General features: G+C 42.1%; 1 protein-coding gene across 1 annotated transcript in view; it reads right to left on the reverse strand.

Moving 5' to 3' along the window:
• Positions 1-25,686, reverse strand: part of LOC124289027 — an 87,755-nt gene that overhangs the window by 26,475 nt on the left and 35,594 nt on the right. Inside the window, exon 3 of the mRNA XM_046725624.1 lies at positions 1,031-1,194. Within this exon, the coding sequence (XP_046581580.1) occupies positions 1,031-1,194 (164 nt within the window). The remainder of the gene's footprint in view (positions 1-1,030; positions 1,195-25,686) is intronic.

Here is a 25,686-nt window from a genome sequence, read left to right on the forward strand (position 1 = left end):
CTTGCCATCGAAGCAAACAGTTAACAAGGAGCCAGAGTGAGCCTGACCAAATGTCCAAGGTCCAAGAGGACAGACTGTATGTACAAATACCTAGCCAGTAATGTCTGGCTGTGATATTTTACGTTTTATTTCGTATTCCAACATCACTGGTGGACTTCTTTGAGTGGCATTTAGAAGTTGGTGTGATGAACAACGAGGAGAGTTGTATGGATATACAACTTGTATAATATTAATATGAGCGACGTTTCGGTGTGGCTACTAAGGCCGTTATCAAGCAAATGATCACTGGTTTTGTTTCAGTGTTGATGCCTGTATCTGTGCCGATCACTAAGTGTAAAGAAGGCAATCTGGCCTCTTGCTCATATTTAGTATTTCACGATTATTTTGAATTTCAAATTTTCGAAGATATAACGTTTTATATTCCTGTCCAATTTCTTATAAACTGTATATTACTTTGGCATAAACTTCGGACCAGTTAAATTTGAATTTCTGGCCTTAACATTATCAGTTTAGCTAGATATTGAGGACACGTTCACATGGCAGAGAATTTGGCCTTTAAACACCTTCAAAACTAATGGTATATGTAAGTTAAATAGGTGAACAAAAGTTCGTGTATTTCTTGAAAATTACTATTTTCCAGTTGGTGAGGACGAAACCAATACGCTTTCATACAAATATATTTAGTACCGGTAAAACGCGGCACATCCTATTCACCAATGGGATGCTGAAGGTGCTATATTATCCTATTGTCGGTCAATGCAATAGTGTACATCCGGTACTCGTTATCAGCTCCCTGGGGGCGTTAGTCACACAGCTGGTTCATCCTACCGGGTACCCATTTGCTGATGGGTCCATGATCGTCCATGTTCAGTGACATATCTGGTGGTATACTTACATCAGTGACATATGTGGAGGTATACTTAAATCACTGATATATGTGGATATACTTACATCAGTGATTTATGTGGATAATTACATCAGTGATATATGTGGATATACTTACATCAGTGATATATGTGGATATACTTACATCAGTGATGCGACGGGGAGGGTAAGCGGATGTTCACAACGCCGTGTCCGGGAGGAGATGCCTGTTCCACACTTGACTGAGCATGACGACCACACGCCCCATTCCCCCCACTGTCCGGCGATCTTATTGACATCCCGTGACTTCTGACCAGACAGGTAGGAAGGCTGCAACATACAAGGAGACATAAACATACTGAACATACGGTGCTACCTGTCTAACGAGGGGTAAATAAAATAGTAGCACAATCAGAGGATTATAGTCCTACACCGATAAGGGCATTTAATCATCTCAGTTCCATCCTCGTGACTCAAGGGAATGAGTTCTTGTACCGATCCTATCGAGGGCTGAGATGGGTATTAACCTTCTAATATGCACATATGTTAAAACGCTTGTTGATATCGATATTTTGTTGTATCATATCAGATCATTGCATGTTGTTTTCAATCTAAGACAACTCCTTGCTGTCCAGATCCTTAACGTCCGATGTCGTCGACAACAGAGATCAATGAGGTGTTGGTTCTGTCACTGTCAGCTTCCTCTGTTACTTGTGGCAGGACATTGATGACTACTTACTGCTACTGTCCTTGAATCCCGACATGTGAGCAGGCAGCTCAGCTTCAGTGTGATAGATTGCTAAATTCAGTGTGATAGATTGGAACTCAACAATGATAATCAACAAGCCAACCACGATGTCATCACGCATGTGCCTGTTGGAACTCAACAAGCCAACCACGATGTCATCGCGCATGTGTCTGTTGGAACTCAACAAGCCAACCACGATGTCATCACGCATGTGTCTGTTGGAACTCAACAAGCCAACCACGATGTCATCACGCATGTGTCTGTTGGAACTCAACAAGCCAACCACAACCACGATGTCAATCAACCACGATGTCATCACGTGTCTGTTGGAACTCAACAAGCCAACCACGATGTCATCACGCATGTGTCTGTTGGAACTCAACAAGCCAACCACGATGTCATCACGCATGTGTCTGTTGGAACTCAACAAGCCAACCACGATGTCATCACGCATGTGTCTGTTGGAACTCAACAAGCCAACCACGATGTCATCTGTTGGAACTCAACAAGCCAACCACGATGTCATCACGCATGTGTCTGTTGGAACTCAACAAGCCAACCACGATGTCATCACGCATGTGTCTGTTGGAACTCAACAAGCCAACCACGATGTCATCACGCATGTGTCTGTTGGAACTCAACAAGCCAACCACGATGTCATCACGCATGTGTCTGTTGGAACTCAGGCAACCACGAAAGCATGTTTTGCATCAAGCCAACCACGATGTCATCACGCATGTCCAATCAAAATGCCGATTTCATCACCATCACTCAACAAGCCAACACGACATCACGCATGTGTCTGTTGGAACTCAACAAGCCAACCACGATGTCATCACGCATGTGTCTGTTGGAACTCAACAAGCCAACCACGATGTCATCACGCATGTGTCTGTTGGAACTCAACAAGCCAACCACATGTCATCAAGCCAACCACGTATGTCATCACGCATATGTCTGTTGGAACTCAGGCAGCAAAAGTTTTGCATCTGGTTTCAGAATCCAATAAAATGCCTTTCATCCCATCACAACCTGACAGACTATGACTGTGGAGCTGTCTGTATCTCCAGCTTCCCTACCGGGGTGCTGCTGTGGCAGGTATAACACTACTGACTGCCAAGATGCGATCACTCACTGTCACAGGAGACAGATGTCATGCAACGGTTACCTGGTTACCAACATGGCAGATTTACTGAAGTCTTTAGTGTAGCCCATTGGCAGCCTTGAAGTATGTCTTCTGCCAGCCCAGTGAAGGATTAGTCAACTGTTGTCATCCATCAGCCATCTTGTGGAGACATGCAGTTAGTGAAACCTTCCTGTGGCAAGCCGTTCTTGCAAGCCCCAGTCACCAGTATTCCAGCAGTATCACGGCGCCTAGCAAATCCCCGAGGCTGTTCGGTGATTGATATAATGAACATGTGCTAAGGTCAGGATGACACGCACTTCACAAAGTCATCCAGCCTGATCCCCGATCACGTTAGTCACCTTCACCGACAAACAACAGAGCGTTAGAGAGCTAGTTTAACCCGGGTCGCCGCTAAATTAGTTTCTCTGAAATTATCGCGACCGACTCGCGTGACACATCGAGTGAAACCAGGTAGCCATTTAACATGGCCACCAAATCCACATATATGGTGCTCCTAAAAACGGCCATGTTCAACCCCTCAATACACAATCTATCCTCGTGTCAGTATCAGTCAACAAACCAACAAACCAACCAGTCATTCAATCAGTCAGTCAGTCAGTCAGTCAGTATATTCATCATCTGGATGACGCCAAAGGTCTATAGCACATTCGACACTGACGTATATTTGGATATTTTGCCCTTAAATCATTATACACTGGCCCTTTACATAAAGAGTAATATGCTCAATTTCACAAACATATTATTTTCTTATAGAGGATGGTCACGACGTGACACCGAATCCTACTAAATGCATTTTTGAAGTCTCCAACAGTTGTAAAATACCGCATCAGATAAAAAATGGAGTAGCTTAGCATGGAATTCAGATATTGAACGAGGGATCATGGCTGGACTGTTTAAACTGATAACATGGCCAAACCACTAAGAACGAGGATGACTGTCATCAGTTGTCCTTGCTTTAACAGTTGCTGAGAACATCGCGCACCATGGGAAGAAGCCGCGTTGTTGGTTACATCTCTTCAAGCTGAACCACATGAAGAGCAATTAACCTTGTTATTGACTTAATAATTACAAGGCCATGCGTCCGTATACCCCACGTACCGTAACATATTCATAGACAACGGAACAAATTTAGTTGGATTTCCATCAATTGTCACCCTGAGACAGGATTCTGTTTCTTCCGACGGCCTGTCACGTGCCTTCTGTGATAAGGAAATTACTTGTACATGTTCATAATGTACTAATGAAAGGATACACATTCCATACTGGGATGTATAGAGGTGAGTCAGGGCAGGGGATAATCCCCCCGATTCTGTGCGTATCTCCATGTAATGATATACAAACAGCCTAATACACACTAGCCGGGGGTCGCATGGTGTTGACTGTCCTCGCTAAGCCTTGCTAAGTAGAATAAGAAGAGAATGAACCTTCCGCTGCTAGGGCTCTCTGGACACTGTATACCTGGCTAGTTTGTTGGGAGGAAAATTAGAGTGGAGTAATAGCGTTGTAACGTCACCTGGGATACACAGCCATTGGGTGAATGTGAAATATGGACTCGTGTGTGTAGATACGGATCAGGGAATATATAGATATGGATTATGTGGTTCCGGGCGTCAGCCTGGCTGGAGGAGAAGCAAGACAACTTATGTGAAGTGAAATGAGATCTACTTGGCAATGAACAAGTTGTAAAATTAAGCAAAATGCCAACACGGGAATGCAAATGACCAATGTGTATTTCTGTTATCTGTGTAATAACTCAGAAAAAAACACAGATAATATTAAAGGAGCGTGCACGCAAACTCCTGAACCACCTGTTTAACACTACCAAGTAAACACAGTACCAGTTCTCCTACGTGAAGTGATCATCGCGTAACGTTAACAGCGTAACGTAAATAATGTTTTCCTGCGGACTGTTTTACACTAAAACGACTGTATTTGACCTTTAAAGGAGCATCTACTGATACAAATTCATTCAGAATAGCACAGCTTATTTACATAACGTCTCCGAGTACTGACGACAAGAAGCCAGTCCATTCCTCCCGAGTTGAGAAGACCCACTGTAAATCTGAGGACTGCGGAAGGCGTTTATTTATGCCAGCACTGAATAAATATATCCCTTGATGTTATTCATCCACATATTACTTTTTGTCCTAAACATTGTGGTTTCCTGGGATTCCGATAGCTCCTGACATGGTAAACAGGTTCTTAGAGGCAGTAACCACCCCCCTCCCCTACTTCCACACACCATCACATAACACTGTCGTTGTTTAAATATCTCTGGAAGCAGCTGGTAGGGGGTGTTTGACAACAATACAGCCGTGAGGGAACGAGGCCGCTCCAGATGCAGTATACAGGACGTTCACCTCGCAGTCTGGTGAAGTAAACAATGCGGGAGTTGAGAAGCGTGGGGATTTCAACTTCCCCAACTAAAACTTTCCGAGTTTTAAGAAGCTGCCAACATCACAGATGAGTCGGTATGTGGAGAACGTGAATATGATGTATGGTCAAGTTGTCATGGATGTTGGTGGAGCCGATAAATATATAGTGTTGATATAGTGTTGCTCATCCCAGCAGTCAGAAACTCTGGCGTTAAAGTCAAATTGGTTTGTTATCTTTTCAAGCTTTTGGGTTTCCCTTCACTGAAACAGATAATAATTGTGTACCCGAGGAAGAAATTTGAGGGCATTGAGAACACACGGAAAAGTTCCAAATTGCCCAATAAACTGTAGCGGAGTATATGGCAGGTTGGAGGTGCCCTCTGCAGTTACAGTCGGTAACGTCATGGTGGCAGGGGCTTCGGCATCCCTCTAAACAGCAACATTTGTTCTTGTATCTTGCAGAATGGCTTGAGCGTTCTTGGGTTTATTGCAGAACATAGCATGTGGTACATTTACCCGCGACCTATTCTACTCCGGGTTCCTGATAATTGGTTTTATTTAACGTACTAAAATGGCGTTATCTTCCATCGCCACCTGTATAGACTGGGAGAAGTATTGAAATAACTATGTATGTGAACTATTACCAAGTATCACTCGTTTCCATTTAAACATCTAAATTGGTGTTTTGTGCTTTACAAACAACACAGAGACAACAAGACCACCCTGTGACCCTAACAAGGGGTTTGTGCTGACAAATAAATGGGCAAAATATGCACGAATATCGGATTCGAACCCAGGATCTGTCGATTTACAACACATAATGCTTATAGGGCTTCAGAAGATCTAGATCCAACGATCTTCTAAATAGTCAGGTTGATAGATCACTTGAAGAATGAAGTCAATAGATCACCTGATGAGTCAGGTCAATAGATAATTGGAAAAGTGAGGTCAATAGATCACCTGAAAAGTGAGGTCAATAAATCACATGAAGAGTCAGGTCAATAGATCACCTGAAAAGTGAGGTCAATAAATCACATGAAGAGTCAGGTCAATAGATCAAGTCAATAGATCACCTGAAGAGTGAGGTCAATAGATCACATGAAGAGTCAGGTCAATAGATGATCTGCAGAGTCAGGTCAATAGATCACCTGAAGAGTGAGGTCAGTAAATCACCTGAAGAGTGAGGTCAATAAATCACCTGAAGAGTCAGGTCAATAAATCACCTGAAAAGTGAGGTCAATAAATCAAATGAAGAGTCAGGTCAATAGATCACCTGAACAGTCAGGTCAATAGATCCCCTGAAGAGTCAGGTCAATAGATCACCTGAACAGTCAGGTCAATAGATCCCCTGAAGAGTCAGGTCAATAGATCCCCTGAAGAGTCAGGTCAATAAATCACCTGAAGAGTCAGGTCAATAGATCCCCTGAAGAGTCAGGTCAATAGATGATCTGCAGAGTTGTAGCAGATATTTAAGCAGACGCTGAGATGCACCTATGTACCTGTTCTAATAACACGATGCACCGACGAGAGAGGGTCCATCCCAACTCGACTAACTTGCAAGACATGGAGGAGCTCATGCATTCTACAAGGAAACCACTTGTTCTCCAAAGACAAGACGGCGACATCCCCACGGCATTTGGTGCAAACATTTACTACATTGCGTAATACAGCGAAAAACACGACTGTACGATTACAGACATGGCTACAGGTCACCAGTGTGACGTCGTGGTTAAAGTGAATATTTCAGGTATTTCTATTGAACATCGCCGCAGACAGTGGGTATGTGTGTTCGGGATTTCAAGTACTCTCGCACCAGCATGTCATACACATGCTGTCTTGTCATCTGGTGCATGTCTCAAGTAGGCCAGGTATCTTTACAAGGATTTGCGACACATTAAGAATACGGTTAAGAATTAATGTGCTGTTTCAGAATATATTTTTCAGTTGTGAATTAGTGTAATTATAATAATAGTAATGTCATTATGATAAATAATTCAGTACCGTAGAAAGTAAATAACATTCATGTATCATTAGCTTTGAGTACAAATGTGGTTTTAATGATACATTATCTTGACTGGGCCTATAGGATGACTCAGTACACGGTGGAATGTCTGTAAGTGGCATCTGAAGGCTGTGGTGTAGCTGAGAACAGGATTTAGTCGTGGATTTCAACTTTGTTTTTTCGGCAACAAACAGATACTTCGTTATGCAAATGCTGTGAATGCTGGGTGATACTGGTACGACAGGATATACATACCCACGAACACCTGCATCATCACTGACTGTCAGGTATCAGTCAAACCAGTCATTTATACAGCGCCCGTTTCCAGTCCTTCAAAGTTTGCTCACAGGCACTCACAGAGCTGTGACACAAAGTTTTCAGTTGCATGCTATTTCGAAGAAGTGTTTTCCATCGAGACTTAAAGTCGCTGAGTGTCTGAGTATTCTTGAGGTTGTGTGGGGTTGAATTCCACAGTACGGGACCAGCCTTGGAAAAGCTTCTGTCTTAATGAACTGGTGCTTGTTCCATTCATGTAGTCGCTATTTTGCCAGAGGGAGGCGGATTGGGTAGATAATGGAGACTGGTTATCTGCTGGCGTTGACGTTTATATACTGGAAAGGCAGACAGCAGTCATGTGCTCGCAAACAGTCTAGATTCTCTGGCTATGACATCAAAGCAACATGATATCAGACAGACAGACAGACACTTTATTCGGTAATATACGGCCTTATGGCCCATTTTACAGTTAGTATATAATGTATTTATAATGTCACGTGAGCACAAATTGAAGTAATTATCTAGCAATAAATATATGTTTTAACAATGTTGCAACTGCATGTATAACAAGAGGATTTTGTGAGTTTAATAAGTTTACCATTAACATATTGTCTTTATGGACATGTTTAATGTGTGGAAGATATTTCTCTCTCAGATCTTTATATTTATCACAAACTAATAATACATGAAATTCATCTTCAATAAAACCCAATTTGCAGTTTGCACATTAAATTACATCAATATCGTCCTGTTTATGCCTTCTAGAAAACTGACATTATAAAATTGTGCAGGGAAAGTCTAAATTTACACATGGCTCTTATCAAATGCTTATTTTCTAATGATGTCAAATATTTCTCTGGCTCAATAGCTGACTTAATCGAATTATAATGACATAAAAAGGATCAAGATGAAATACTATTGTGCCAGGTTTGATAACACATATCTTGTAATCTTTGTTTTAATGAAAATAGAAATAACTCTTCATCACCAAAGTCTTGCGCAATCCAAACAGAAGAATACCCACAAGTATAAAGCAAAGATCTAACATTTGAAACCCATTGACAACTGGTCTGACCAGCTCTAACTTGGCTGAGAATGAAAAGAGGATAACGCCCTGTATCGCCTAAAATGACCTATTTGATGCAAACATCCCAACACGTAAAAAGCCTTTTAAAATAAGATGATTGGACTTTTTTTATTACCTCATTATATTTAGTGCCCCATATCTCTGCACCATATAACATAATCGGTGCAATTTTACCACCAAAAATAGAACATGCTGTAGAAAATGGAACATTTACAAGTTTTTAAAAAAATGTACATATATATATTTACTGAAATAACAGCTTTAGATGCTTGACATGCTAATTGTTTACAAAATACTGACCATGATAATCTAGAAGATATAACTAATCCTAAATACTTATAATCTGTCTTAATTTGTTAAGGAACATTGTCATATGCCCAGTGTTCATGTTTAGCAAATTTGCCTCCATGTCTGAATACAATGACTTTTTTGTGTGTAAGTTGACTTCTAAACCTCATTGCTTGCAAAAGAAAGTCAGTACATTTAATTGTTTCTGCAGGCCATTAACGGTATATGAAAACATGACAACATCATCAGCAAAAAGAAGTAGCATTAAATCAACAATATCCTGTGTCACAAATACACCATGACTACACTCATTATATACTTCTGTTACAAGTTCATTAATGAAAAAGATAAATAAAGCTTAATATGCAACCCTGTCTCACACCACTAGAAGTGGATATCAACTCAACACGACACAACGCAACATGATATCAACTCAACACGACACAACGCAACATATCAACGCAACACGACACAACGCAACATGACATCAACGCAACACGACACAACGCAACATGACATCAACTCAACACAACACAACGCAACATGACATCAACGCAACACGACACAACGCAACATGACATCAACGCAACACGACACAACGCAACATGACATCAACGCAACACGACACAACGCAACATGACATCAACGCAACACGACACAACGCAACATGATATCAACGCAACATGACATCAACGCAACATGACATCAACGCAACACGACACAACGCAACACGACACAACGCAACACGACACAACGCAATACGACACAAGTGGCGCTTCTGAGTATTTAGTCTGCTCAACAGGACACAACGAGATTCGACAGTCCAATAAATTCCTCCAAACCAACTCCCGCTGGAGTATTTTAACGCTGGCAAAGCTTAATCAATTACAATCTGTTCTGAAATATTGAATTCGAATTGGAAAGTAAGAGTGCTTGGTTCTCGTTTTCTTTGTCAAAGCCAAAGATGTTTTCAGCGAAATTCGTTTTGGCAGATGAATCAAAGCCGGAGTGTTGATGGACAAGAATATTATTTCAAGTAATGGCCGCTTTTATCTCATCCTTTTGCTCTGCTCCTGGGAACATTCTACACATTCGTCTATTGTTACATCGTCTTTGATCTTTGATACAAATCTAAATCAAAACCGTTGAACTTGATTTTTCTGTTTCTAAAATAACATTGATTGACGTATTAACATCAGGTTGTGGTGCGCTGTTGGAGTATAATTTACCAAATTAGCGACTGCCCGGTTGTTTGAATAATGAAATAACACCAGTTATGGGAAGAAGCTGACATATAGGTATGGTTGTCTTTGTTTTGAAAACAGACTAGGAAACAGTGCGCATTGTGCCACGGATTCCCTCCACAAGATGGCATCGTAGGCTGCTAGCCACTTAGCAAAACAAGACATTTCCAAGCAGGTCATGTCACAATCGTAGGGGGATGGTAATTGGTATCGTTTGCAGCGCCTAGGAATTCTTCGTCAGTGAGGCAAGACTGCGCAGTTGACAACATGCAACCTGTGTTTACAATATGTCACCTTCGATCAAGCAAAAAGGAAAGTTTTAGCCCTGTTTGTAACAGTTAATTGGCATCTTTTAAAAGCATTGTAAACAATGGAATATATCATGTCCCAGCGTGCTTTAGTTTTTGCAAATGAAAATAAACATAGTCGCCACGTGTTTGTACGGTTTGTTTGTTAAGCTTGTGTTTACGAAACCTTGCAAAACGTTAAAGCATCCTTAAGTTAAAAACTGACCATATTGGAGCCGGATTGTGAAATGTTGAACACTACGAGAGTGTACTAGGCACGTTAACAGTTAACTGTGGGAATCCTTGTCATAGATAACAGCGTGTGTGTGTTTATGCGTTGACGCAACACTCCGCTATACGACAACAACGGTCTCTAAATCATCTGGGCTAGACAATCCAGTATTTTATGTCATGAATATCGATCTATGCCATTGACATACGATGGCGTAGATACACTAAATCAGGGAGCTTGTCCACCATATCCCGTTAGTTGTTTCTTACAACACAGGATCCGGATCTGCAAGGACGACAAAGACATTTGTTGGGGAAGACAAACATTTGTAGCTGAGGTCCTACTCTATTGTGATCTTCACTGGAGGACAAACATTTGTAGCTGAGGTCCTACTCTATTGTGATCTTCACGGGGAAGAGAAACATTTGTAGCTGAGGTCCTACTCTATTGTGATCTTCACGGGACACACAAACACTTGTAGCTGAGGTCTTACTCTATTGTGATCTTCACGGGTCACACAAACATTTGTAGCTGAGGTCCTACTCTATTGTGATCTTCACGAGGAAGAGAAATATTTGTAGCTGAGGTCTTACTCTGTTGTGATCTTCACGGGGAAGACAGACATTGTAGCTGAGGTCTTACTCTATTGTGATCTTCACGGGGAACACAAACGCTTGTAGCTGAGGTCCTACTCTATTGTGATCTTCACGGGGAAGACAAACATTTGCTGCTGAAGTCCAGTTCTACCCGGATCTTCGCGGAGGCCAGCTACGAATACGTCGGATAAACCGATGCTGGGGGCGAGGGTTGTTTCAGAGTGTATAATTAGCCATGGTTATTTGATTGTTTCCCCCCTTCGATCTGCTGATGAATATGAGATGATTCTACTATATATCGCTTCTCGTAGACACTGCCACGTACACGGGAGACGCGAGTCCGACTATACTCACTGTGCCTGTTGTTTGTGGTTAGAACCCAACACATGTGAATGGGGACCTCCCATGGTGAATTGGGTTAGAATAATCCCAGCGCATGCTTGCTTATTGTAAGAGATAAACACATGATCAGCTGGCTAGATGACGTCCTCGCGTGACATGGCACCACTACGTTGGATATTGTCACGTGCGTCTGGTTTGTTTGCTCCAGAACTGAACTTTTCACCAAACGGTAGCTGGAATATGACTGAGTGCCCCGCACATCAAGGTGATGATCGGTGTTGACAATGTAATCCCTGGTTAAACTAGCCAAGCTTTAATAGGCCGTACCAACTAAGCATACACAACAGACTGCGATATTAAAAACCATTGCGTATGCTGGTGTAAATATATTGCAAGTCACATTCAACTTTCAAAGCAATTGGCTTCCGTCAGTGTGAGCATTAGACGCCGCTGAACGATGTCTCAGACTATGTATTGAAGTCGACAATTTTGATTGCGTTGATAATAAAAAGCAGTTCTTATTTGTAAGAACTGCGCTGCGAATTTCAGTAGTGCATATAAGTCTTGAAATGATAATACTTGTAATGCTGACACGATTTACCCACCCAGTACGTGCTATCGTGGATCCTTGTCAATCTGAACAATACTTGAATCCCCCGATGGTCACAGATGACGGGTTTTGTTTTTTATTTTGGTCGAACACTATGCTGACAATATTTGTTGTCGTCCAGAAAGGCAGGTTTACAATGACACGAGGTTGAACTAACGAGGCTGCGGTGTTTCCATATTTCCCAGGTTCTAAATTTGTAGAGCAACATAAGAAGTGTCACGTCAGTTGCCAAGCACGGGGTAAAAACGCAACAAAATGAGGAGGCGAAATGATATCGTATCGTGGTATGAATACCTAAAGAGCAGCTGTTAAGGGCGCGACGAGGACATCTGCTGCTGCAGGCTCACAATGTCGCCCTGTCTGTCCTCCCACACTTCAGGACATCTACAGGCTGCTGCAGGCTAACAATGTCGCCCTGCCTGTCCTTCAACACTTGAGGACATCTACAGACTGCTGTAGGTTAACAATGTCGCCCTGCCTGTCCTTCAACACTTGAGGACATCTACAGGCTGCTGTAGGTTAACAATGTCGCCCTGCCTGTCCTTCAACACTTCAGGACATCTACAGGCTGCTGCAGGTTAACAATGCCGCCCTGTCTGTCCTCCCACACTTCAGGACATCTACAGGCTGCTGCAGGCTAACAATGTCGCCCTGCCTGTCCTTCAACACTTGAGGACATCTACAGGCTGCTGTAGGTTAACAATGTCGCCCTGCCTGTCCTTCAACACTTGAGGACATTTACAGGCTGCTGCAGGTTAACAATGCCGCCCTGTCTGTCCTCCCACACTTCAGGACATCTACAGGCTGCTGCAGGCTAACAATGTCGCCCTGCCTGTCCTTCAACACTTGAGGACATCTACAGGCTGCTGCAGGCTAACAATGTCGCCCTGCCTGTCCTTCAACACTTGAGGACATCTACAGGCTGCTGCAGGCTAACAATGTCGCCCTGCCTGTCCTTCAACACTTGAGGACATCTACAGGCTGCTGTAGGTTAACAATGTCGCCCTGCCTGTCCTTCAACACTTCAGGACATCTACAGGCTGCTGCAGGTTAACAATGCCGCCCTGTCTGTCCTCCCACACTTCAGGACATCTACAGGCTGCTGCAGGCTAACAATGTCGCCCTGACTGTCATTCCACACACGTGAAGATCTTCAGAAATAAAGACATGGTGTTTAATATAGCAGGACCGGGTGGTATTGCACATATTTTCCCCTGTATTCGACTACCACGAGTTTCACTTGGATCGCCACAACTAGAAACACGTAGTGTAGATCCGCATGTAGCAAGTGATTAACAATACCGTGTTTTCCAATATGTATTGTGTACAAAGACAACTGACTCTAGCTGTGTATTGGCTGCAATATCCTTCAGTTGTGATATCCTTTTGCTGTGATATCCTCAGCAAGTGCACACGTAAGACCATCGTTGTTACAATACAATGTGCACACATGCACATAAATACCCCGCTACAAGAGTACATGCATGTTAACGCCCTCTCCGGGCCACGCTGCATTGCGGACACAGCACGTCATGAATGCTTTACAACGGTAATGATGCCCCCGATAGTTTCCCCGGCCCTTTATACAGGAGACTATATATCTAGTTGCATGTTTACCTGGGTATATGACAGCTCTCAGCATGGGAACAAGAATGGCACAAGCAGGTTATGATTTATGCGTTCAACATTTAAGTAGAGCTCTGCTGTCAACGAAAGATACATACGATAAAGAATAACATTCATCACGACAAGAAGAAATACAGGTCATGTTATTAACTGGTAGCGCGGATCAAGGAGATACAACAGGACAAGAAGAAATACAGGTCATGTTATTAACTGGTAGCGCGGATCAAGGAGAATACAACAGGACAAGAAGAAATACAGGTCATGTTATTAACTGGTAGCGCGGAGCAAGGCGATACGACACGACAAGAAGAAATACAGGTCATGTTATTAACTGGTAGCGCGGAGCAAGGAGATACGACAGGACAAGAAGAAATACAGGTCATGTTATTAACTGGTAGCGCGGAGCAAGGCGATACGACACGACAAGAAGAAATACAGGTCATGTTATTAACTGGTAGCGCGGAGCAAGGAGATACGACACGATAAGAAGAAATACAGGTCATGTTATTAACTGGTAGCGCGGATCAAGGAGATACGACAGGACAAGAAGAAATACAGGTCATGTTATTAACTGGTAGCGCGGATCAAGGAGATACAACAGGACAAGAAGAAATACAGGTCATGTTATTAACTGGTAGCGCGGAGCAAGGAGATACGACACGACAAGAAGAAATACACGTCATGTTATTAACTGGTAGCGCGGATCAAGGAGATACGACACGACAAGAAGAAATACAGGTCATGTTATTAACTGGTAGCGCGGAGCAAGGAGATACGACACGACAAGAAGAAATACAGGTCATGTTATTAACTGGTAGCGCGGATCAAGGAGATACGACACGACAAGAAGAAATACAGGTCATGTTATTAACTGGTAGCGCGGATCAAGGAGATACGACAGGACAAGAAGAAATACAGGTCATGTTATTAACTGGTAGCGCGGAGCAAGGAGATACGACAGGACAAGAAGAAATACAGGTCATGTTATTAACTGGTAGCGCGGAGCAAGGAGATACGACAGGACAAGAAGAAATACAGGTCATGTTATTAACTGGTAGCGCGGATCAAGGAGATACGACACGAGGAAGCACGAGATGTACTGTACCATCAATCACACATACGGGTATGTACACACTGGGGGTATTGATGTCTTAGGGCGGAATACTGATCCTGCATTGACTCACACAGGAGCATCAATACTGCATTGACTCACACTAAAATATCAATACTGTATTGACTCACAATAAAGTATCAATTCTATTGACACACACTGAAATATCAATACTGCATTGACTCACACTAAATATTAATACTGTATTGGCTCACACTAAAATATCAATAATGCATTGACTCACAATAAAGTATCAATACTGTATTGGCTCACACTAAAATATCAATACTGTATTGACTCACACTAAAATATAAATCTTGCAATAACTCACACCATAATATTAATCTTGTATTGTATCACATTGAAATATCAATACTGCATAGACTCACACAGGAATATCAATACTGCATTGACTCACACAGGAATATCAATACTGCATTGACTCACACAGGAATATCAATACTGCATTGACTCACACAGGAATATCAATACTGCATTGACTCACACAGGAATATCAATACTGCATTGTCTCACACTGAAATATCAACAGTAAGAAACACATTCAGATCAGCTCAGCCTGTGAAAGCTTATAACTCATGATTAAACCTGGTAACTTTACCACGTCTTAAGGAAGAACAACAACTACGAGTATAACAGGTTTCTGTTTTCTGTTTGTTTGTTCTTTAGCCCTGCACCAACTCACCATTATTCTAGGGAATAGGGACCTCACGATCCAGTGATTGCTATCTTGAGAATCGATCTACGCAACTAAGGCACAGTGACCTGCATGACCCAAGTCTGACCACACGATCCCGTTAGTCGCCTTTACAGACGAACATAGGCTGCTGAAGACCAATTCTAATTAGTATTAGAGGGCCGGACATAACGATGGTTGATAAAAATAGAAAATACACGAGGTTACGATGTCGTCATCGATAAGAAAAACGTACAAGTAAATAACACACCCTCCCACCCGCACCCCACCCACCCTCACACCACCCCATGTATCAGGAGGATACAGGAGCCGGCAGTGTAAGCAAGATGTGTTCCTGTGTCCCAGGAGCCTGCAGTGTAAGCAAGATGTGTCCCTGTGTCCCAGGACTGCAGTGTAAGCAAGATGTGTCCCTGTGCTCTAGCAGCCTGCAGTGTAAGCAAGATGTGTTCCTGTGTTCTAGCAGCAGGCAGTGTAAGCAAGATGTGTCCCTGTGTCCCAGGAGCCTGAACAGGAAGCCAGCTACTTGATCCACGTGTGCCCCCTTCATCACACACAAGTACCTGTAGGACGTGGGGAGCATAAGAAAGAAGCCAGGATGACTGCCATATGACTGAACGGGATTCAGTGTAGCAACCCACAAGTTAACACCACTTACAGCGGTGCCACCGTCTTGCTTGTGTTCGGAAAGTGGCTATTGTGCTAACCTGATGACAGCTCGTACATGTAGTTCCACAGTTCAGTGGCGGTGATGTAGGACTTCTGTGTTTCCGCTGCTTTTTGTGGGGCGGTCTTTTGTGAAATATTGGCGTCGTCTATTGACCGAGAGTGAGGTCGAACGCGCGTTGTAAAGTATTTCAGTTTATAGGGGCCCAACTCGTTGTTACTGACAAACCCAAAACATAATCTGACCTATGGCACGTCATCAGCACGACCTGCACGGTGAGCATGCTTGTATAGAGTTTGACCTGACGGGGACCACTTGTTCACATAGTGAATGCAACCTGACACACAGTTATGGTTCTTGGATAGACCGCGACTACAACTGAGTACATGGTGTAAGCATACTAATTCCATTTGTGACTCACGAACATCCCCATCCCTGACCTGGCTGGGTTTGTGTGTGATCTTACCCCGTCGACTGGGATATGGTACTGACAGTGTAGTCTACTCTACACGAAGCCCCACCTTCAACCATGCCATCAGTGTTTTATCCCGGTTGTATGGGTTTATTTCCTAATGCTAACGAGCACGATACCTAAGCATGTATCGGTCTAAAGCGATCCCGTTAGCAATCATTAGTTTCCATTACCATCCTGACTGGAGGTGGACCTGGTCCTCTAATTGGCACTACATCACGTTAATGTCGCCCTATCGTGCTAGTGGGAGGGATATGGCGTCGAAGGGTCGAAGAAATCTTTATTTACGACAAATCCAGATGTTATGTCGTTTTTGCTGTGTACAATTAAGACAAAATAATTAGGTGTGGAAATGTACAAAGCCTTATTGAAAGTTAGAGAGCGCCGCTTATAATGAATGTATCATTAATAGCAACGAAAGCGAGGAACACTCGTCATGATTTCGCAGTTATTCCGTACTGGAGACACCAACATCTGGTTTAAATACATTCCTCCATTTCGCCTGGGATCTACAGAAAGTAAATGGTGTACACAAATACTGCAGCTGGATGTTTTATATGAAGGTGTCAGTTGTATGTGGAGGTACATGTTGTGTGTGGAGGTACATGTTGTGTTGTATGTGGAGGTACATGTTGTGTGTGGAGGTACATGTTGTACATGTTGTGTGTGGAGGTACATGTTGTGTGTGGAGGTACATGTTGTGTGTGGAGGTACATGTTGTGTGTGGAGGTACATGTTGTATGTGGAGGTACATGTTGTGTGTGGAGGTACATGTTGTGTGTGGAGGTACATGTTGTATGTGGAGGTACATGTGGAGGTTTGTGTGTGGAGGTACATGTTGTATGTGGAGGTACATGTTGTTGTGTGTGTGGAGGTACATGTTGTGTATGTGGAGGTACATGTTGTGTGTGGAGGTACATGTTGTGTGTGGAGGTACATGTTGTGTGTGGAGGTACATGTGTGGAGGTACATGTTGTGTGTGGAGGTACATGTTGTGTGTGGAGGTACATGTTGTGTGTGGAGGTACATGTTGTGTGTGGAGGTACATGTTGTTGTGTGTGTACAGTGTACATGTTGTGTGTGGAGGTACATGTTGTGTGTGGAGGTACATGTTGTGTGTGGAGGTACATGTTGTGTGTGGAGGTACATGTTGTGTGGAGGTACATGTTGTGTGTGGAGGTACATGTTGTGTGTGGAGGTACATGTTGTGTGTGGAGGTACATGTTGTGTGTGGAGGTACATGTTGTGTGTGGAGGTACATGTTGTATGTGTGGAGGTACATGTTGTATGTGGAGGTACATGTTGTGTGTGGAGGTACATGTTGTGTGGAGGTACATGTTGTATGTGGAGGTGTGTGTGGGAGGTACATGCATGTGTGGAGGTACATGTTGTGTGTGGAGGTACATGTTATGTGTGGAGGTACATGTTGTGTGTGGAGGTACATGTTGTGTGTGGAGGTACATGTTGTGTGTGGAGGTACATGTTGTGTGTGGAGGTACGTGTTGTTTGTGGAGGTACATGTTGTGTATGAGCATGTTGCATGTAGAGGTACACATGTTCGGTTGATGTGATGTTAGTATACGATGTGTTGGCATTCACAACATATTCCTGTCTTCCTTAATTTCATCAGGGCAAATCATTCTCCCATGCTGATGTCTATTTGAATATGAAATGGGACACAACTATTCATATAATCACACACAATCATGTTATGCAGCTGATTGTCATAAAGGTCAGTTCTTGCATAAAACATTGGCATGCAGTTTTCATTCACCCACACCAATACGTTCGTCTTGAATTCAACCATACGAAAACATTGCCTTCATACTAGCAGACGTGCACAACCAACAGTACATAAACATACACCCATGTTAATGGCAACACGCAAGCTCTGGGGCACGGGGGTTCCGCATTTCTGACAGCAGCCCACCGATGCTCATAATCTTCATGAACGTGGTCAGTCTCCAAGGTCACTGGTCACCTTCCTACAACAGGCCTTCACCTACCCCTTCCAATAAGCTCTCCTAACTCACTCACTCAGTCAAACACTAACTAACTAGATCCCTCATCAGTAAAATACGGGGACACATTTAATGCATCACGGCTCCGTATCAAGAAAAATCGTAAGAAAATATTTTCTTATTCGGGCAGTAATATTTGCCACATGTGCAAGGCATAAACTGCATGAACTTTTATGGCACTCAATTTGATGGTTTAACAGACTACTGAATATAGCAAATGGTCTCCCCAAAATAAACCAGACCAGAATGTTTAGCTGAGACGTGAGAAGTTGTTAAACGTTGATTCGACACATGCTCGGATGCCTTCAGCATCTGGAAAAGAGCTCAGCGGAATCTAAGACCTGCACTGGTTACAATGAAGTGTGGTTCAATGTTGAGAAACGGGCCTAGGCCGTGTAGTCCTTGGATGGAGGCTCAGTGTTGCTGTTCTTCATTCATGGTGCTTGTGCTGGTGGAGGGGGAACACTGTCTGCAGGATATTATGACGGACTGCTTTCTGGATTATTTGCTTTCATGCAAGCTGCACCAGGAGTCTTTTTCATCTCGGGCGCCGGTATGCATCAGGCCACCACAGATCAACTAGATTGTCTAGGAAGTTGATTTAATAACCTTTAACGACCACGACAGATGCGCCTACAGACTGGTACATACACGGGTGTCGAATTATGGAGGTGTGAGACACTTGTTACTGTCGTAAAGGCTGCCATAACATCCACACTGTTTTCATCTCATCCACACAGACTGTCCGGATTAGTACCCTAGATGACTTTATAATGTAGTGTGTCGTGTGTATACTTCCTCCTTCACCCTTTGATGATTCAGGAATCACATGTGTCTACCTGATAAAGACATCAGTTTCCTGTTGTTCCAGTGTACGTCAATAGTCCTGCAACAACCTCTTCTCCTCCGTGCTGGATAATATCGCCATGTCACTAGCATGGTAGATGTGTAACAATGAATGTGTACCACAAGATGAATCAGTGAAAAGCGATTGATGTACAGTCGATAATAACTCAATAACCTTTGTTCGAGGCGTGAGTGAGTGAGTGAGTGAGTGAGTGAGTGAGTGTTTCACGCAGCGTATTATTGCAGCAACGCCACAGCGGGGACAGAAGAAATATGCCTCTCACATAGGACCCACGTAGGGTATTGAACCCGGGTCTTAGGTGTGACGAAGCGAATGCTTTATCCACAGAGCCAGACTATCGGTGCCTTGTTACATGGGAAGGTACTGAAGGTAACCCCTTCAGCTTCAACTTCGCATCACCAAACACCCAAAATACTATACACGGGATCTTTATTTGTTGTTGTTTCAGATCCAATAATTCCAATCATTGTGGCATTAAATGTATCCCCAAATGCTGGTACCGTCTTCCAGTGATACCATACAGTGATGCATCTTGTCCTTACAGAGCCCCCATCTCTACCCGAGGTCGAGTTGAATCCGGACTAGTATGTAACTACCCATAATTGACATTATTTTCACCTCACCTGAGTTGTTTCGAAAGCCGTTACCAATTCATAATCTGTTGGGTGTTAAGATGGTTATTGGTTTCGCATTCATGTGAAGAAGTGTCAGTAGCTCTTTATCCCTGTTTTTCGCAATGAGTTAGAGGTAAGTTAATTTTCTTCTCACAACAGTGTAGCACATACACCAATACTGTGAGCCAGGAACAGATGTGTGAGCACACAGAGAAGTTGGGGAGTTACTTTCAATTTTCGCCATTCAGCAATGTTTGAGCTTTAGCAAAACTGCTCGTATGATTGAGTCTCGGCCACGAGTGGTTGATGCGGTGAGCACTGGTCCTCGGTATAGGTACCGGTACCGGTCAGCGTACACTGAAACCCCCTGCAATTCATTCAACAAAGCAATCGCTGCCATACAACTCTCGTAACTGTTGTATGACACAAGACGTTCGAATGTTGTAACGTTTAGACGGCTTTGTGCTTCACTGCCGCGTTTTAACAAAGAGTATCCTAGCACTGAGATCGTCGCATGCCCAAATAGACAACCCCTCTTACAACAGGCTATCTTCGTGTTGGCTTCGTGTGACAAGGCACACTTTGTTCTCATGACAAACATGTGACAATAAGGTACATTCCACAATGTGGTCAGACAACTAGGACAGTAGGTCAATGTTGACCACTGAAGGTACGACGTCCGCGGAAGAACGATCCCCACAGGACCCTGGTGACAGACCCACCCAGACTTGCCCTCCTGCCTCACTGGTCCCCCACACACCTACCCCAGGTGCACGACCATGTATTACTTGACTGCGAATCTTATTTCTCCCTTCAGAATAAAACCGAGTTGTCGGCGTAAAGAGCAAACGCACTAACCACGGAGCTATACTACCCACGCTATCGTTTGTCCTGTCGCTTTTATTGAGTATCTTCTGGTTCGTCAATCAACATGCGGAAGATTATTTCATAAATGGTTCCTGATAGGTCGAGGCAACCCCAACAGTTTGTACGTGCCTAGGAACACCAGTCAGTCAATACCAGATCATCACTGGTCGCGTCAGCTGGGATCGCGTGCTGCCGGTAAAACGAAAATGCACATTTCCATGCACACCACGACTGCAGCATGCAATACGAGTCTTCTTATTACATTTCCAATATGCTGATGCTAGTCTTGTGCAGCCATGATGTTACACCATATGAGATTTCCGCACGAAGAAAACAAAACATTACAAACAGTTTTTAGGGGAACACTAGGCCAACCTCTCCTACAACCTAGTCGGGGGTGGAGGTGCTCTCGGCCAGTCGACGATGTGATGAGGTAATCACTTTATAGTTCCTAGCTCAATGACTTGTTCACATGTTCCCATTTAGGTCTCGCTGACATTCCGCGATCGCGACATTCCAGAACATCAGCTGAAGACATTCTTCCAGCACGACAAGTGTTAGGCATGTGTTGGTCCAATCGTACGTCACTTCAAGAAAGGCAACTCTCCCCACGAGAAAACACAAACAATGAGACATTTCCGGGACAGCCACCGAACTTAATTTCCCGACACGAATATAATCCGTTCTATACAGCATTGAAACACTTGTCAAATAAACACGGACCTGGGTGGGTGCTACCCTGGAGGTGAACAACACACTTTAACATCATTTAAATGGGACAACTGATACCCTGATACCTCCATGCAGGGAGGGAAGATCCTGACAAAATGGTATAAAACAGCATTTGGCTGTAATGCAATAACAAAGACAATTCTAAATATACAAACAGAAAGACTCAATATCACAAGTAGCTTCAGCGTTGAGGGTCTCTGTCATCATAGCTTAACTTCCATAGTGCACCGGCAGAGCTTGTCTGCCATACAGGCAGCATCGTCAGTAATGAAGACCTTTGTCTCATGATCTCACAAGCAAATCCTTCAATAATGAGAACTTTTGTCTCATGATCTCATCAGCAGATTGTTCAGTAATGAGAACCTTTGTCTCATGATCTCACAAGCAAATCCTTCAGTAATGAGAACTTTTGTCTCATGATCTCATCAGTAGATTGTTCAGTAATGAGAATCTTTGTCTCATGATCTCACAAGCAAATCATCAGTAGTGAGAATTGTCTCATGTCATCAGCAGATTGTTGAGAATCTATGTCTCATGATCTCATCAGTAGATTGTTCAGTAATGAGAATCTATGTCTCATGATCTCATCAGTAGATTGTTCAGTTATGAGAATCTATGTCTCATGATCTCATCAGTAGATTGTTCAGTTAATGAGAATCTTTGTCTCATGATCTCATCAGTAGATTGTTCAGTTATGAGAATCTTTGTCTCATGATCTCATCAGTAGATTGTTCAGTAATGAGAATCTTTGTCTCATGATCTCATCAGTAGAGATTGTTCAGCTATGAGAATCTTTGTCTCATGATCTCATCAGTAGATTGTTCAGCTATGAGAATCTATGTCTCATGATCTCATCAGTAGAGTGTTCAGTTATGAGAATCTATGTCTCATGATCTCATCAGTAGATTGTTCAGTCTCATGAGAATCTATGTCTCATGATCTCATCAGTAGATTGTTCAGTAATGAGAATCTATGTCTCATGATCTCATCAGCTATGAGAATCTATGTCTCATGATCTCATCAGTAGATCTGTTCAGTAATGAATGAGAATCTATGTCTCATGATCTCATCAGTAGATTGTTCAGTTATGAGAATCTATGTCTCATGATCTCATCAGTAGAGTGTTCAGTTATGAGAATCTATGTCTCATGATCTCATCAGTAGATTGTTCAGTTATGAGAATCTATGTCTCATGATCTCATCAGTAGAGTGTTCAGTTATGAGAATCTATGTCTCATGATCTCATCAGTAGATTGTTCAGTTATGAGAATCTATGTCTCATGATCTCATCAGTAGAGTGTTCAGTTATGAGAATCTATGTCTCATGATCTCATCAGTAGAGTGTTCAGTTATGAGAATCTATGTCTCATGATCTCATGAGATTGTTCAGTAATGAGAATCTTTGTCTCATGATCTCATCAGTAGATTGTTCAGTTATGAGAATCTATGTCTCATGATCTCATCAGTAGAGTGTTCAGTAATGAGAATCTTTGTCTCATGATCTCATCAGTAGATTGTTCAGTATGAGAATCTATGTCTCATGATCTCATCAGTAGATTGTTCAGTAATGAGAATCTTTGTCTCATGATCTCATCAGTAGAGTGTTCAGTAATGAGAATCTTTGTCTCATGATCTCATCAGTAGATTGTTCAGTTATGAGAATCTATGTCTCATGATCTCATCAGTAGATTGTTCAGTAATGAGAATCTTTGTCTCATGATCTCATCAGTAGATTGTTCAGTAATGAGAATCTTTGTCTCATGATCTCATCAGTAGATTGTTCAGATCTCATCAGAATTGTTGTCTCATGATCATGATCTCATCAGTAGATTGTTCAGTAATGAGAATCTTTGTCTCATGATCTCATCAGTAGATTGTTCAGTAATGAGAATCTTTGTCTCATGATCTCATCAGTAGATTGTTCAGTAATGAGAATCTTTGTCTCATGATCTCATCAGTAGATTGTTCAGTAATGAGAATCTTTGTCTCATGATCTCATCAGTAGATTGTTCAGCTAATGAGAATGATGAATCTCAGTAATGAGAATCTGTCTCATGATCTCATCAGTAGATTGTTCAGTAATGAGAATCTTTGTCTCATGATCTCATCAGTAGATTGTTCAGTTAATGAGAATCTTTGTCTCATGATCTCATCAGTAGATTGTTCAGTAATGAGAATCTTTGTCTCATGATCTCATCAGTAGATTGTTCAGTAATGAGAATCTTTGTCTCATGATCTCATCAGTAGATTGTCTTCAGTTATGAGAATCTATGTCTCATGATCTCATCAGCAGATTGTTCAGTAATGAGAATCTTTGTCTCATGATCTCATCAGTAGATTGTTCAGTAATGAGAATCTTTGTCTCATGATCTCATCAGTAGATTGTTCAGTAATGAGAATCTTTGTCTCATGATCTCATCAGTAGATTGTTCAGTAATGAGAATCTTTGTCTCATGATCTCATCAGTAGATTGTTCAGTAATGAGAATCTTTGTCTCATGATCTCATCAGTAGATTGTTCAGTAATGAGAATCTTTGTCTCATGATCTCATCAGTAGATTGTTCAGTAATGAGAATCTTTGTCTCATGATCTCATCAGTAGATTGTTCAGTAATGAGAATCTTTGTCTCATGATCTCATCAGTAGATCTCATGTTCAGTAATGAGAATCTTTGTCTCATGATCTCATCAGTAGATTGTTCAGTAATGAGAATCTTTGTCTCATGATCTCATCAGTAGATTGTTCAGTAATGAGAATCTATGTCTCATGATCTCATCAGTAGATTGTTCAGTAATGAGAATCTTTGTCTCATGATCTCATCAGTAGATTGTTCAGTAATGAGAATCTTTGTCTCATGATCTCATCAGTAGATTGTTCAGTAATGAGAATCTTTGTCTCATGATCTCATCAGTAGATTGTTCAGTAATGAGAATCTTTGTCTCATGATCTCATCAGTAGATTGTTCAGTAATGAGAATCTTTGTCTCATGATCTCATCAGTAGATTGTCAGATTGTTCAGTAATGAGAATCTTTGTCTCATGATCTCATCAGTAGATTGTTCAGTAATGAGAATCTTTGTCTCATGATCTCATCTCATCAATGAGATTGTTCAGTAATGAGAATCTTTGTCTCATGATCTCATCAGTAGATTGTTCAGTAATGAGAATCTTTGTCTCATGATCTCATCAGTAGATTGTTCAGTAATAGTAATGAGAATCTTTGTCTCATGATCTCATCAGTAGATTGTTCAGTAATGAGAATCTTTGTCTCATGATCTCATCAGTAGATTGTTCAGTAATGAGAATCTTTGTCTCATGATCTCATCAGATTGTTCAGTAATGAGAATCTTTGTCTCATGATCTCATCAGTAGATTGTTCAGTAATGAGAATCTTTGTCTCATGATCTCATCAGTAGATTGTTCAGTAATGAGAATCTATGTCTCATGATCTCATCAGTAGATTGTTCAGTAATGAGAATCTTTGTCTCATGATCTCATCAGTAGATTGTTCAGTAATGAGAATCTTTGTCTCATGATCTCATCAGTAGATTGTTCAGTAATGAGAATCTTTGTCTCATGATCTCATCAGTAGATTGTTCAGTAATGAGAATCTTTGTCTCATGATCTCATCAGTAGATTGTTCAGTAATGAGAATCTTTGTCTCATGATCTCATCAGTAGATTGTTCAGTAATGAGAATCTTTGTCTCATGATCTCATCAGTAGATTGTTCAGTAATGAGAATCTATGTCTCATGATCTCATCAGTAGATTGTTCAGTAATGAGAATCTTTGTCTCATGATCTCATCAGTAGATTGTTCAGTAATGAGAATCTTTGTCTCATGATCTCATCAGTAGATTGTTCAGTAATGAGAATCTTTGTCTCATGATCTCATCAGTAG

The sequence above is a fragment of the Haliotis rubra genome, unplaced genomic scaffold, assembly GCF_003918875.1.
Source record: "Haliotis rubra isolate DU_JTF1 unplaced genomic scaffold, ASM391887v1 Scf43, whole genome shotgun sequence".
NCBI classification, from domain to species: domain Eukaryota; kingdom Metazoa; phylum Mollusca; class Gastropoda; order Lepetellida; family Haliotidae; genus Haliotis; species Haliotis rubra.